The sequence below is a fragment of the Psammomys obesus genome, unplaced genomic scaffold (genome assembly GCF_907164565.1).
Source record: "Psammomys obesus unplaced genomic scaffold, mPsaObe1.curated_primary_1811, whole genome shotgun sequence".
Classification (NCBI taxonomy): Eukaryota; Metazoa; Chordata; class Mammalia; order Rodentia; family Muridae; genus Psammomys; species Psammomys obesus.
The window spans coordinates 34,923,441-34,939,998 of record NW_026596046.1 but is presented as its reverse complement, the minus strand read 5'-3'; the positions used below and the strand labels follow the sequence as shown (position 1 = coordinate 34,939,998).

The 16,558-nt window shown below is 44.6% G+C and overlaps 1 protein-coding gene across 1 annotated transcript in view; it reads right to left on the bottom strand.

Moving 5' to 3' along the window:
- Positions 1–16,556, bottom strand: part of P4ha3 (prolyl 4-hydroxylase subunit alpha 3) — a gene marked incomplete at its 5' end in the record, with an annotated part of 37,560 nt that extends 21,004 nt beyond the window's left edge. Inside the window, 5 exons of the mRNA XM_055623677.1 lie at positions 128–179; positions 2,797–2,946; positions 6,682–6,905; positions 7,809–7,951; positions 16,369–16,556. Of these exons, the coding sequence (XP_055479652.1) occupies positions 128–179; positions 2,797–2,946; positions 6,682–6,905; positions 7,809–7,951; positions 16,369–16,556 (757 nt within the window). The remainder of the gene's footprint in view (positions 1–127; positions 180–2,796; positions 2,947–6,681; positions 6,906–7,808; positions 7,952–16,368) is intronic.
- Positions 16,557–16,558: the final 2 nt, after the last annotated feature.

Below are 16,558 nucleotides of genomic sequence, written 5' to 3'. Positions count from 1 at the left end.
ACACACACACACACACACACACACACACACACACACACACACACACAATCTATACACAAACTATACTTCACTTGCAAGGCCAGGGGCCAAAGTGAGATGGGTTAACTTATGTCTTAGCATCACTTACTGTAGAGAAGGAACTCTCGGGAAAGGTTCAGGGCACATGAGACATTTCCTGCCTTGTTAAGAAAAGAAAGAAAATGTCAACCGAAATAAGAGTATTTTCTCCCACCAAATCACTTAATAGTTTTAAAAACCACAGTAGATAATAAGGTTCTTTGGAAAAAAAGCAGTGGGCTAGAAATGCAGAGGATTGTTTTTGTTTTCAGCCCTTCTATAAATCAAGTCTCCTTGTTAACAAATACGTTATTATTACCCTGACCAGCAAACAGACAGAGAGAGAGAAATCGGGACAAGTTTGATTAGGCTTGGTGCATAGCTCAGTGGTGAAGTGCTCACCTGGTACGTGGCCTGAATGTGATCCACAGTGCCACCAAAAGAAAAAAAAAAAAAAAAAGGAACAAGAGGAGGAGGTGAGATTGAGAGAGAAAATCTACTGAAAGTATAGTTTACTCTTATTCTTCACACTTAGTAATTCCTACAGACTAGACAATTAGTGGAAGGAAGCAAAAGAAAAACTAAGCTGAACATTGCCTGGGTGTGGGAATTAGCTGTTCGCAGCCATTCAGCCTTGGCCTCATCACGGTTGAAAGACCTAGGTCCAAGGGAGACTTGAGGCTGCCTCTGGGTGCTACAGAATGATGACTAGCTGACCAGAATGTATAGAATTGGAATTCCTTGAAATTTTAGTGTACTAACGTTTCATTTTCGTGACAAAAGCAATTAATAATCACAGTGTAAAATATATGGGGGATACGATTTTAAAAATCACTCCATTGAAACCTAGCTGTTCAAGCTCTTTTGAAGTTTTTATGTAGTTTTATGTAGTTACAATAAAATTTCTCATATGACTATTGTTTCCTTCTAATTTTGCATTATCTTTGCATAGTTTTCATAGAAATTGCTTCAATGGCTACATTTTGTTCCACCCAGAAACATTACAGATGACCAACAACACACTGCTACTGGAAATACAGATTGTTTTTCATTATTTATTATTGTGAATCATTCTGTTCTATATTTAACAGAGAAATGGTTAAATAGCCCAAGAGCATTCTGTACTTGCCAGATACTAACTTAAAGTCGTAGCTTTGTAAATAAGCACCTCTTTTACCTTTACAGGTAAGGAAATTGAGGCTCATGGAAATAAAGTCAGTGGCTCAAGTTTCCACAGAATTTCAACTTGGCTTGTGTGACTCCACAGTCTATAGCTTAATGACTGATTTAATTCTTACTAATTTTTTAATTAAAAACATTTTATACGGTAATCAAAGGCTTATAGTAGAGAAACACCGATCAGATTTACTGGGAAGAAGTGGGAGGTGCAATTCATTTATAAGATGAAGTCTTCCGTGCTTTGTTGCTTTTGCAAATTTGAAGTAGGATGAAATGTTCTCTGAGAGTCCACAGGGCAAGGTGGGGAGAGAGGAGAGGTACGAATGACTTCACAACATAGGCGACACTTAAGTGAGCCTCTCAGGTGAAGAGAATTTCATCAGACAAATTGGGTGTGGCATAGAGAGGAGAAGAGGAGGGAGGAGAAGCCTGTCACCAGACTTGCAGGGAAATAAGACAAATCACTGGGCACTGTATTTGTAATCCCGCCTTGGGGGTGAACTGCTTTGTCTGCTTTCTCTGAGTCTTTTCATGCTGGTTCTGTTTTCTTCCACTACTAAAACTCGACCGCTTCTTGCCCTTTGCTCACAGTTAGTCATTTCGATATATAGCATCTGCCCAGGAGCGGTAGCAGGAGCACACAGGTGTATAGCTAAGAGCCAGTACCAAGAAGGGCCATGGGCAGAGCAGACTACTAACTGCTCTGAAGATGAATCTGTTTTCTCAGCAACTTGTGGGTTTGATGCATGCCTGGGGCTGGGGTATGGCTCTGTGGTAGAGCACTTGCCTACCACACCCTGGATTCAGTTCCCAAAACCTGCCAAAAAATAATTGCAGGGAACGGCCTGGTTTATTATTGAAGGTTATTAACTTTGGAAACTCCACAGAACCTGCCCGGTGATGGTTTTTTTTCCAGCCTTTTCTTGAAGACTATATAATTGGTGAGAAATGAGGTTAGTCATACAGGAAGATGGAAACTATTATATTTTGGGCAAGGGATGTCCAAGTGTGACGCAGCAGGCAGCAGATCAGCAGTAACTGGGAAAGACGAGAGCTGCAGGGAGCCTTCAGGCTGCTACAGTGGAATGAAGATGTCACCTCGGTAGCCACCGATGGCCACACTACAGCTGGACTCGGTATCATGTGGGAGAGGATAGTCAAACGACTCACGTCACAGCAGTGCTCTGATGTTATCGGGGCTGAGCCATGAGTTACCGGGAGCGCAGTGAGTGCTCTCCATTGACTGAAGTCCCGTCAAATACCTATGTGGCTGCTGCAGTAGCAGGTAGGAGAGAGGCTGTGTTAGGAGAGGAGAAGACTGTAAAGTGGTCCATGCGTTGCTTAGCATGCCAGACTTAGATTCAGATGTGTGTCCTAGGGCCACCTCAGTGAGCTTCCTGGAAGGTTAAGAATGGTTTTTGGAAGCTTGATCTCCTTACATTCAGTCTATGATGATAATAAAATAACAACCTTACATTTTCCCCCCGCCTCCAGGAAGATTAAACAGATGATGTCCAACAGTGTGCTGACTGATAAAAATGAGCTTCATCACTCCTCTACCTGGAAACAGGCGAAGGCCAAATAATCCAGGGCGTCTTCCAGACTGGCCTCATCCTCCGTCTTCCACTCTCCGTAAGATCTTCGGAAGAGACTGACAGCTTCCTCCAGCCACGGAATGGCATGGTAGTAATCCCCCATGTCATAGGCTACCTACCGGAAACACAAGCCACAGCTGCAGCGTTAGCCCACAGACAGAAAAAAAGGAAATTATCTGATTATTCAGAGTAGGAGGCATTTGGACTCCAGAGGCTAGCTACTCTCAAATTCATTTTAATTCAGTTTACTACTATCTAACAATAGTATGAGTCATTTACTCATGGAGAAAAGACAGGGTTCTGCATTTGAGGAATTTATGATCTAGGAGACAAGAGAGATGAACTTGAGTATATACAGCATGGGGCAGAATGGTGCTGGGCACTATGGAGCATGGAGAAGGGAAGAGACTTGGGGTCTCAGCAGGTTTACTGGTGGCATCCGAGAAAGACCTTTCTCGAAGAAGGAGGATTTCAGTGAGCAGAAGTTGTGATGAAGTGCCTTTTAAGATGAGAGAATGGCAGAATGAACATTCTGCTCACATGAGTCACTGGGGCCTAGCATGAAGAAAACAGAGAGGTGAGCATGAAGAGGGGGCACTAGCCTACTGCAGCCTTGAGTGTGTTCTTAGGAGGATACTGCAGATAGCTCTGTGAGGACAGAACACAAGTAATTGATTCAATACTTTCGATTATTATGCATGTGGTGCTTCTTGTCCTTACAGTACTGAATCAACGAGGGCCTGTGAACAAACCATCGCTACAGCACAACGCATTCAAAACTGTAATGACTGTAGACAGCGGGAATGCTGTGGTGACTGAGCAGGTCAGTGCTGATTAAATGTTGGAATGCCAGGCAGCATGGTAGCCTGTACCAGACACAGCTCCTGTCTCCTCCCAGCTTACAGTTAAGTAGAATACCAGACCTTCGGGGACACTTTCCTGGAAGTCAGTATTGAAGCAGCATGGAACTATAAAGTCATTGGGCTGGAGCAAATCTTACAAAATGACCTTACTGAGGTGTAACTGCCAGTCAGGGCGAGACCTAGAGATGTTGCTAGTCTACAGCCGGAATAACAGAGCAGCTCCCATAGCAGGTTTGCCGTCAGCCTGTGGTGCTGTCGCTGGCCCTTCACACATTTCTTAATTGTTAAAAAGGTTGAACTGAGTGATGATGATGATGATGACAACCTAAACTTTTCCTGTAAAGTTAACTGTGTGTTGTGTGTATGTATACGTGTGTGGTATATATGTATATATGTATATATTTATTTATATGAATGTATGTGGCGTGTGTATTAATATGTGTGTGGTACATATATGGGTATGTATGGTGTTTGTACGTGTACAGGCTGTGTATGTAGTATGTGTGGTGTACATGTATGTATGTTTGGTGTGTAAGTTTTGTATGTGTGTGGTATGTATATGTAGAATATGCTGTGTGTAATATATATGTATGTTTTGCGCAGTGTGTATGTACTTAGTATGTGTGTGATGTGTGTGCGTGTGGTGTGTATGTGTGTAGTATGTGCATGGAGTATGTATGTAGTACGCGTGTGTGGTGTATGTGTAATGTGTGGCGTGTATGCATGTGGAGAGGCAGTGTATATGTGTGGTATGTATACATGTGTTGTATGTGTATGTATGTGATGTTGGAGATTGAGCTCAAAGTTTCATACATGCTAGGGCGCTGCACTCAAGTCCGAATTATTTATCTGCTATTTTCATGGGGAATTTCAAGACCTAGCAATATGGTAGATGGACATGACTGGGATGCTTTCAAACACAAATATTTAGACATGTTAAATAAAAAACACAAAGTACAAGGTTATACGTTTTCAAAGAAAAACATTAAATTCCAGATGGTAGAAACAAAAATTTATCTGAAAACTTCCACAGTGAGCACATTAGCAGATGCTTAAGCTGTGGAGGGTGTGGGAGGCTGAGGCCAGCCCGGGCTACAGAGTGAGACAGAAAGAAAAGCGAGCAATGAAGACAAACAGCCACAGGACACAATTACAATGCTAAGAGCAGCCCTTCCTCAGAGTTGCTCAGACCGGAAGCAGTCTGGGCGTGTATCAACAGGAGTCTAAGCTGTCTGTCGAATGGTCACATAACAGAACAACATGAACGAACTACTGGGCTAGAGATGCCTCAGCAGTTAGAGCACGAGCTGCTCCTGCTGCGGACCTGAGTTCAATTCCCATTACTCGCATGGAGGTCCCCGACTGTCCACCTCGCCAGTTCTAGGGGATCTGATGCCCTCTTCTGCCTTCTGAAAGCACTAGGCTTGCACGTGGTGCGCACGCACGTGAGCAAAGCACTCACACACATAACGCAAGTAAATGTTTTTAAAATGAGTTACTAATATATACAACGGCATAAGTGCATTCTATAGTATAAACTCCAGAGTGAAGAAAACAACCCCCTGCGAGGCAGACGACACTGGTGACCTGGCTGGCAGTAAGGTAGTAAGAGTAAGAAGGAAAGACTTGTAATTAAATATAGCCAAACTTGAAAATGTATTTCACTTCATTTATAGATATAATTGCTTTTTAATATATAAGATAAACAGATAGACAGAGAGAGAGACAGACAGATAGATCGATCTCCTTTTCATATTGTTTCATGTACTGCCTCACATTTGAAATGTGTTGTCTTTCAAATAAGTACAGAAATAAATAAAGATTTCCAGCAACATTGTCAGGAAGTTGGCTTACTAAATTTTCAGTATATGGCTTATAGTTTTCAATACACGGCCAAGAGGCTTCATTAACAACCTTTTACTTCTGCTGTGCACCCAGCCACTTGAACTAGCCATGTGCATTACAGGACTCTGATTCTGCTCAAGACTGCAGAGAGAGAAGCAAGAAGCATAGAGGCTTGCTTTGCATACATTTGGGAGACTGATTGCCCAGTCTTGGAACTAGGACCCATGAAGCGCACTGTAAACCTGCTAACGAACATTGGGTGGGCAGGGTAAGGAAAAAACTACACCTTCCTGCAATAAGTCTCTTCAAAAGGAAAAATATGAACAATAATTTACCGTATGCCTTTTGAAGGTAAGGGTAGGCAAAGAGTATATTATAAAAAACCTCAATATGAGTAAAAATCATCTAAATATACCCATTGGAGGTTCCTGAGGTCTAGTGGTTGTTTTGCACTAACTTAACTCCATGTTTCAAAGTACTTAGAGAACATTGCAAAGGATCCCAGAGCCGCTCAGGAGGCTCCTTCTGTGATCTTACCTTCACATCACCATCTGGAACCCATTTTAACCCTTCCCTTTGTTCCCCTCTCACTGGTTCATACACTGGCAGGGTATATAGAGTTTAATTCTTGGCCTAGTTTGTGTCTACCAGCCTGGCATATTCAGTTAAATCCTTTTGTATGTAAAGGATGTAGCTCAGTTGGTTAAGTAGTTCGTTAGCACGCATGAGACCCGAGGTTTGCTTCCCAGCACTGCGGAAACTGGGTATGGTGTAATCCCAGCACTGTAGAGGTAGAGGCAGCAAGAGCCTGTCAAGTTTCACACCAGCCTGGGATATACACAATATCCTGGGGGGGATAGAAAAGCTATTCATTCTCGAGTGTCCTAAGAATAAGATGACTTCATTTTCCCATGGCAGGAGCATAGGGTTTAGAGCTAAAAGATGGGGTTCAAATTTGGTTCTGATGTTTTGTGTTACGCACTCCTAGTGATCTACCCTATCTGAACCTCGGTTTCCCCCTCTGAGAACAGGGACAATATCAGCTGCCAACGTTTACCGCAAGCGTAGGGGACGCATAGTGTTGAGACACCGTTCATCCATAAGAAACGAGCACTGAGCAGTTGCTTCTCTTTGCACGTCACCTTGCCGACTTGGAAGCAGTCATCCGCCGTGAGGGAGAAGAGCTGCCTGGGGCTGTAGAGGTCGGTGGTGGAGGAGCCCGTGACCCTCCGGAAGACGCCTTGGGCCAGGCCCTTCACGTTGAGCATGTATACATCCTGCAGCCGCATCAGGGCCCTTGCTGCTCCCTCGAGGTCCTCGAAGACAGGAAGGTCTTGCTCTACCTTCTCATAACCATCCTTCAGAGCTGTAAAAGTAGTAAGACTGTGACCCAGCCTCCCAACATAGGTGATGGGCATTTACCTGTTCGAAGTGGCCCCAGCAGCTGGCTCAGTTCCTGACATGCAGTGGATTCCTTTTGTTAAAGGTGTGTGCGTGTGTGTGTGTGTGTGTGTGTGTGTATGTGTGTGTGTGCGCGCGCCTGCCCGCAGGTGACCTCAAGAGTAGCACATGGGATACGCTGGAGCTGGAGTTAAAGGAAGTTGTGAACTGCTGGGATGTGGGCACTGGTATCTGAGTTGGGTCCTCCTGGAAGAGAGCAGCAAGTGCTCTTAACCACTGAGCCATCTCTTCATTCCAGAGTGGAATCCTGGGTAAAGGACATTCAAAATACTTGCAGGAATAGGTAAGAAGAAATAAGATGCACAACTTTGTCATATTGTCCTACCCTACATATATATGTCTCTAGAAGTCTTGCTCTTTAGCAAAAGGCAACTCTTTTTCTTAACTTCCCCAAACTAACAAACTTCCTCTAGTGCAAGGTAAGATAAATTAGGAAAGTGATTTGTTACAGATCACATTACATTATTCTCATTTTCAAGCTTAAAAACCTGAAATAGAAACTACTAGCAGGCCACGGCTTTCTGCAGATAAACGAATACATAAAATCACACATTTAAATGGGTGGATATATACTTCTTCACTTGACTGTGGTAGAGATCAAGTGAAGTAACAGATGTGAAGGCATTTTGTAATCTAAAATTATAAACCTATTAGCAAGGAAACCAACTCTATAGACTCAAAAGGGGCTTAGGAGTTCAAGTAATTCCTATCTACTGCTAATCCTAATTGTAACTCACTGGAATCTCCCTCCTTACCACTGAATCAGGAGCTAGATGCTTCTCCCATATTTCACAACCCTCCTCATTACCTCGGATGTTCTCAGTGGCCTCCAGACTATGCACCACATTCCTCCAGTCAGACTGCAGACGCTTGATGAGTGTGAAGGCAAGTAGAGGGTTCACTATAGGGATTTTCAAGTCCTCGTGCAAAGAAAGAACCTTGTCATAGAATCTGAAAGAAATGAGAAAGAGTTATCTCACCTCTAAACACAACTGCTATAGCCGAGGAAGGCTGGCATGATGTGAACGGCTAAGATTAAGAGCTGGGTACAGTGGGACCTGCCTGTGGACCTTACCTCTTTAAGCAGGGGGTAGTGATGTGGAAATTAAAGTGCTGAACCTCTTGAAATTCATGTGAATAGCCCAGCTTAAAAGAAAAGGTAGGGAAGCATAAAGAGCATGAAAACTCTAACTAACATGTCAACGGGGGTCCATTCATTTGTTCACCGAGTGAGTCAGCATGTCTAGCGCCATGCTAGAGGTTAGAGATACAAAGGTAATCACCCTCCAGCTCAAAGGGTTTACAACACTAAGTTCTTCTCAGAAGCATTCCGGAACAAACGATAGTCACTGTTTGCTAAGAGAGCACTGAACACACAATACTATCGTAATTAGAAGAGGTGGCACCTGCTCTGCTTCCTGAAGGATCTGCTTCTATATTTTGATGGCTGGTACCTACTGTACCCTTAACATGTACTGGGCATTCTACTGAGTACTTTGACTGTATCACTCCCTTAGAGTTGTTACACAGTTGGGAAAGATCTTCACTAACCCTACATCTAACAGAGGGCTATTATCCATATAAAGAACTCAAGAAATTAAACACCAACAAACCAAATAATCCAATTTTTAAAAACTGGGTACAGGGCTAAACAGAGAATTCTCAACAGAGGAATCTTGAATGGCCAAAAAGCACTTAAAGAAATGCTCAACATCCTTAGTCATCAGGGAAATGCAAATAAAAATGACTCTGAAAGGCTAAGATCAAAACACATCAGAAAGGCTAAGATCAAAAACTCAAGTGACAGCACATGCTGGAGAAGATGTGGAGAAAGGGGAACATCCCTCCATTGCTGGTGGGAGTGCAAACTTGTACAACCACTTTGGAAATCAATCTGGTGCTTTCTCAGAAAATTGGGAATAGTGCTACCTCAAGACCCAGCTATACCACTCCTGGGCATAAACCCAAAAGATGTTCCACCATACAACAAGGACATTTGCTCAACTATGTTCATAGCAGCTTTATTTGTAATAGCCAGAAACTGGAAACAACCCAGATGTCCCTCAACTGAAGAATGGATAAAGAAAATGTGGTACATTTCCACAATGAAATACTACTCAGCTATTAAAAATAAAGAAATCATGAAATTTGCAGGTAAATGGATGGAACTAAAAAATATCATTCTGAGTGAGGTAACTGACACCCAGAAAAACATACATGGCATGCACTCACTTATAAGTGTATTTTAACTATATAGTACAGGATAACCATACAATTCACAGATCCAAAGAGGCCAAGGAGGGCCTAAGAGAAGATGCTTGAATCTCACTCAAAAAAGGAAATAGAATAGACACTGGAAAGACATCCACGACAAGTGGATGAAGAGAGGGAAAGGATAGGAGAGGGAGTGGAGAGGGAAATGAGGATGGGGATCAGATGTGGGAAGAGTGGGGGTGAGGGTAGGGTGGGGGGTGGGAGAAGGTGGGAGCCTGGGAGGCCAGAGGGCTTGGAGAGAGAAGAGAAATCAAGGGCAGGGCCATCTCTGAGACAAGCTGGAGACCTTTGACAGGGTAGGCTCCTGGAGAATATGGGGGTGACTCTAGCTAAGACTCCTAGTAGTAGGGGTCATGGAGACTGGAGAGACCACTTTCTAGCCAGACAGGACTTCTATTGGAGGGAGGGGAACACCAACCCACTCACAAAAAACCTTGACCCAAAATTTACCCTGCCTCCAAGAGGTGCAGGGAGAAAGATATAGCAGCGATTGAGGAAAGGGTCGAGCAATGCCTGGCCCAACCTGAGACCCACCCCATGGGAGAGAGCTAACCCCTGACACTACTAACTATACTCTGCTAGGCTTGCAAATGGAAGCCTAGCATAGCTGTGCTCTGAGAGGTCCCACCAAGCAGCAAGTTGAAACAGATGCTGAGACTCACAGCCAAACATTAGGCAGAGTGCGGGAAAAGCCTTGTGGTAGAGTTGGGAGAAGGATAGAAGGACTTGAGGGGGACAAGAACTCCACAAGAAGTCCAACAGAGTCAACTTACCTGGGGCCAAGGAGGCATACAGAGACTGAAGCACCAACGAAGGACCATGCATGGACTGGACAAAGGCCCCCTGACACAAATGTAACCAATGGCAGCTTAGTCTTAATGTGAATTCTCTAGTAAGGAGAGCAGGAGCCATCTCTGACATGGGCTCTGTTGCCTGCTTTTCAATCACTGGGGCTGCCTTGCCCAGTCTCAGTAGAAGAGGGTACACTCTTCTTGAAGGGACTTGATGTGCTAGGGTAGGTTGGTAGAGGCAGGGGGCTCCCCTTTTCTGAGGAGTAGGGGAGGGGGATAGGGAGAAAAGGAAGGGAGAGTGAGACTGGGAGGAGAGAAGGGAGGGGGCTATGATCAGGACGTAGAGTTAAAAAAAAAGTTGCTGCACCAACAACCCTTAATGTAGAATTTAAAAATAGATTTATTTTATTTATTTTATGTATATGGGTATATGTGTATGTGTATGTATATGGGTGTTTGTATATGTATGTGTTATGTACATGGGTGCTTATGTGTCTATCTACCACATATGTGCAGTGCTGGCGGAGGCCAGAAAAGGGCCCTGGATTCTTCAGAACTGGAGTTACCCATGCTTGTGGGCCACGTGGGTGTTGGGAACCAAACCTGGACCCTCTGGAAAGCAGCTAGTGCTGTTAATCATGGAGCCATCTCTTCAGCCCATTCATTGTAGATTTTATTTTGTCCTATTTGCAGTGGAGGAAACCAAAATGAGGCTAAACTGTTAGTATAGAGCAAAGCCAGCACTGAAACCAAGCCATTCAGAAGCCTGGCTTATAGGTTAGTTAATTTGCCATGGTTCCCATGCAAATGAACAAAGAAGGGGAGAGAGGAAGAGTGGGTTTTGAGTTAACAGGAACCAATGTGTACAAAGATGCAAAAGCTTGACATATTATTCAATTAATATAGAATCATTACTTTCTAGATGTCCAACTCCATGCTGGGCACTGGGATACGAAGGAAAGACGGGGCCCACTGCACATTAAGTTCATGGACCAAGGGGGATGGCAATGGGGCACACCTTTAATCCCAGCACTCAGGAGGCAGAGGCAGGAGGATCTCTGAGTTCATGGCCAGCCTGTTCTACAGAGTAAGTTCCAGGAGAGATAGGCCTACATAGAGAATCCCTGTCTTGAAAAACAACAGTAACAACAACAAAAAGTTCATGGGCCAAAAGGACCTTGTTATCATCACTTTCTACCTGTCTTAGTTATTTTTCTATTCTTGTGACAAAACATCATGACCCAGGCAACTTATTAAACAAAGTGTTTAATTGGGCTTATGGTTTCAGAGGGTTAGAGTCCATGATGGTGAAGCCATGGCATGGCACAAGAACAGCTGAGAGTTTACATCTTGATCCACAAGCATGGGGCAGAAGCACACTGGGGATAGTGAGAGATTTTTGAAACCTCAAAGCCTACCCCCAAGGACTCACGTCCTCAAACAGAGGCTACTCCTTTCCAAATATCTCCACTAACAGAAGACAGAGTATTCACATCTATGAACCTATGAGGGCTATTCTCATTCAGATCACCATAGTATCTAAGTTCAATACTCTTTTGTGTATATATGTGTGATCCTAAGGATTTAAACCTAGAATTCTGTGCATGAGCCAAACACTTTACCTCTGTGTTACATCATTAGCTTTCTTTTAATTTTGAGACAGGGCCTCCCTAATTTGCCCAGGATGACGGTGAACTCACTTGGTAGCCCATGCAGGCCTTGAACTTGTGATCTGCTTGACTTAGCCTCCCAAGTTACAGGACTGTAACAATGCATGTCTCTATGAAATAGTAAATGAACTGTATTCTTCTAGAATCTAGAAGCCAAACCTTGAATAAGACAATGAGATTGGTCCTAGTGACTTACAGTTCAGTGTATGAGCAAGACACAATTATGCTGCAGACGCAGCACTAGGCTGAACAACAAGACCCTGAAAAGAACAGGGGTGCTTAATTTGGCCAGGGCAAGTGAGAGTGACATTGTTAGAACCTGTTTATATGAATGAATCTGTGACAGGGTGGAGAAAGAAGATTCAGAAATGGAAGCAACTAAAGCAGAAAGACCAAGGAGGAAGTCTCTTCAGTGTGTCAAGACGAGGCAAGAAGAATTTAAGCCGTCACAGTGACCCTAGGGAAGAGAATGGGAGGGATTCAAGGGAGCAGTCTAGGCATCAGTAGAGTATGGTAACGACAGCAGGAGCAGAGAGTGAGACGGCCCACTCACTTCCATTCTCCCAGCGGGGTGGCACTGGCAGGAAAGGCTGGAAGTGGTGCGACCTGGGGTGATCATCTTACTGATTAACTTCTTCCTGGGTGTTCCACAGTCTTCACTCAGGCAAAGCATGTTGCTTCCTTTCCTGCTATACTGTGGCTACCCCACGTCTAACACAATGATGGAATTCACATTACTGAAATGTATTGATCCTGTTGACCAGGGAAGGTTACGGATGCCGCTTAGCCACTAAGACAATGGTTCTCAACCTGTGGGTCGCAGTCACTTTAGGGGTTGAATGACCCTTTCACAGGAATCACCTAAGACCATCAGAAAACACAGATATTCACATTATGATTCATAACAGTAGTAAAATTATAGTTATGAAGTTGCAACAAAAATAATTCTATGGTTGGGAGGGGTCGCCACAATATGAGGAAGGTTGAGAACCACTACTCAAGCACTTAGATATTTATGGATATCGCCTTATCCAAAAAAACAATCTCAAAATCAACATAACAACAACAAATGGAAGTAGAATATATGAATGTGTACAAGAGCTCATGAGACACTGAGTCTTCTGGGGGAAGTTAGGGACTTTGTAGATGGAATGGTGAGAAGAAATGATAAGAAGAATGGAGGGAGTGACAGGGTAGGGCCGGGGAATTTCAGTACCTAGATGCAGTGTAATCTGAGGATTTCCGAAGAGTAAGGCTCTCAACTGAGAAGGAAGCCTGAAATCGACAATGACTGGCTCCCAGGCTTCCAAGAAGTCAAATGCTCAACATAAGCTAAGGAAGAAGAATCTGAGCCGGGGTGACCCAAGCTGGACACAGAAGCCTGGCAAGTCTCATGGTATCTCCAACCCCAAAGACAGGCTGCTTGTAAGCTGTTCCTCTGGGTTTCAAATCCGAACCAGCCTCCAGGGTGGAGGGAACACTTACTGCCCGTCAGTTCCTGCTTCGGCTCCATATGGAACCGCTTAGTGAGCTGCTAGACAGAAAAAAAATGTACGAGCATGGGCCCCAGCCAAGCCCAGCTTAAAAAGTAAAGTGTCCAGGAACAATTGAGGCTGAGCTCAGAGTGATTTTGCAGGACAGCTGGACAGGGAGGAGCTGGGAGGAGCCCTGAGACTAATTTGGACCCAGCCACCAACCAACCTTCTACTCTGTGAGGTGAAAACTACTCTAGAAAACTCTTTGGGTCTCTTCATTTTCCACTCTACTTCTTTCCGACACTTTCCACAACGGAATAAACAGACTCCTTACTAGTGCAAGGACAAATGTTTAGTAGGAAGCCAAGAAAACAGAGGCACAAAGAGAAAGGGGTGAGGCGCAGGGGTGACTATTACTCCAAGTTAATCATCACACCAAAAGCACTGTCTATACCCTGGCCTTCCTCGCACCCCACTTCGCATTCTGATTTGCTTTAGACCGGGGGTTTGTTCTTTACTGCAGCACATCAAGCAATACAGTGGTCAAATATGACTTTTTTTTTTCTTTCACACAGGAAAGAAGTGGGGGGGGAATCTATAGACTGATATCTGAGGCTGGCTAGGAATGCAAAATTTGGCTGCGTGCCCAGCCTCTGAACAAACAGCTCCTTTCCAGAGACTGAGTTATGGGACGCTAAAGGCAAACCTCAGGCTTTCCTAAATGGCTTTTTGCTTTAACAAATGCTGCTGAGACTGGAAAATCAGATCCTTTCCTTCAAGAATCTGCACATAAAATTTGCAACCCAATCCCTGCAATAAGCTTCCTCGGTAGGTTCCTCAACCACAATACATGAGCTATGTCAATGCAATGTTTCTCCTTTGGCATTGAGAAATGGGCTTTGTCATCATTCTTCTGAGACCTTCTGAATGCTTCATTCTGAGCTCAGAAATAATTCCACTCTTTCACTCTTTGCGGCAACAAAATAAACTAGAGATGTGCACGCGCGCCTGCAGCCTGTGTGCTCTGCTAGCACGTGTTGATGGGGACTCTAACCAGCACACATCCTCTCCGCCAGCAGGTAGTAATAGCTTCAGCAGCCAAAGCCACTTCCTTTCCTCAGTTAGAAATTCAAAGAATGTAAACCAAGATCACTAGAAATAACATTTCAACTTATATAAAACCACCAGGTTAAGACTATAGAAAAATGAGCCGAAACTGCCCAAATTCTCACTTTAAAAGCAAACATTCCACTTGGGCTTTTGAGCATGACTTGGGAACAGGATTGTAGCCGCTACCACATCAGATTGAGCTTGATGAGATTAAATGTTCATAGTCATCTGAGAAAAAAAATTAGGATTTTTAAAAAATTCCTTTTTTAATCCGTTAGCATCCCAACTAGTGCTTGCTGCTGACAGGGTCAGTAGTTTCATCCGTAAGCAGTTTGGTGTTGTTTTGTCTAACTCACAGATGTCTTCCTGCCTTACCTCCCCAGTGCTGGGATCATATTTGATCAGCCAGTCTTACATAGACATAAAGAGATAACTTTTTTTTCAGCAGCTTACTACAGGCTAAGTACACTGATAATTAATTGGGACTCATTCACTTCAAGAACACTATGGGAGTAAGTGTTACCTTTAAAAAAAAAAAAGTCATTGTACTGATTAGGAAACTAAAGCTCAAAAATGTTACAAGGTCAGAGTCAAGAATTCAGACAGAGGCCTGCTGAGCTCCTGAATCTAGAGCCACGGGGTACTCTGGCCGCTGACAAAAGCCAAAGTACTTGTGGGGCTGTTTGGGTCCTGACATTTCAGGTAACGCGAGAAGGGATAGAATGGACACTGGAAATTAATCAAAACAACTATGTCCTAGCCATAGGTCTGTCATCTTTTATTAAAACTGAGTAATCTACTAGATCTTAGTTTTCTTACGTACTGAATGATTTCTTACTTGCTAAGGGTGGAATACCTATTTGAAGGCACTGTGTGAGAAATGAAGTTTCTGTGAGACTTCCACTGGTGACAAAGCTGGGACAAGATCTCCCTCACACTCCCAAACTGATCCTTCTACTCATACTCACAGTGTCCCCACACACCTTTCCCCTGCATTACCCTCCTCCTTCTCCTCTTCTTTGTAGTGTAGACAGGTCTCTTTTCTTAGCTTCTCCTAAACGTGTCTCATGTTTATGGAATCTTTTTCTCAGTGTAAGGATGACCTGGATTTTGTAGTTGTTGCTGTTAACAAACCAATTTGGATAATGCAAGTCGCACAAACGCTTATTGGCATGAATCCTCAGTTACCACCAATGGCCATTTGAAGAGCAGACTGCAGGATTAAGCCAACTCTTACGAAACTGACTGTCCTTAATGACCATTTCTTATAAACATTTGAGTGAGTGGAGCAGGGAGGGTTCCGGTGCTGGCATGGGGATTAATTTGAAATTTAAAGTTAAAGCTAGAAATCAAACAATCTGCTTGTGCTCTGTCTAGACAGACTGTAGACCGAATAGATTTATGTGGAAGCAACTGCTTCTTATATCCCTTTGGCTTCTCAGTGCCCGAAGCAAAGAAGGCGCAAAGCATGTGGTATCACAGTCAAGCATTCCTTTTTCATCCTGGACACCGATTAGCGCCACATTTTCTAACAGTTCACCTCCCAGTGTTTAGCAAGACTTTGCTGCTGTTGGCTGTGCGTTTATGCACATTATCTTCAGCATTGCCTAGCGTGAAATGGCTTTTCACTGTTTTCTTGGAGTCAGACATTTTCACCCACATACAACCTCTCAGCTACTACTTACACTCAGCGAGCTTTTTCACCTGTGGGAACGAAATGAGAGCTGTAAGGGTCATCGCACTGCTCCGTGTCTGCGGAAACTTGACGAGGAGCCCCGGGGTCACTCACAGCTCGTTACAGCATTCGTGAGATCCAGCTAGATTCTAGAACCGCCAGGGGACCGACTTGGACGAGAGAGACAGACAGACAGAGGTAGACAGACAGGCAGAAGGTGTGAGGGAGAGCCCTCCCACGGTGCGACACAGAAGCCCCTGCCCCGCACCCCCCTCCGCGCGCCTCAGGGTCCCCGCACGGGGCAGCTGGTCTGGCCTGGGGCCGGGGCCTCCGCTCGTCCCCGCGGCGCCCGCGGGCCGCTCGCAGCCCTCACCTGGTCAGGTCGCGCAGCCGCGCCTCCTCGCCGCGCAGGTAGCGCCTCAGGGTCGCCAGCAGCCGGCGCTCGGGCGCCAGGGCGCGCGCCACGCTGGTGAGCGCCGAGAACGTGTCCCCGCGCTCCGCGGCCGCCGCGGGGCCCCCGGCCCCGAGCGCCAGCAGCGCCAGCAGCGCTGCCAGCCGCGCCC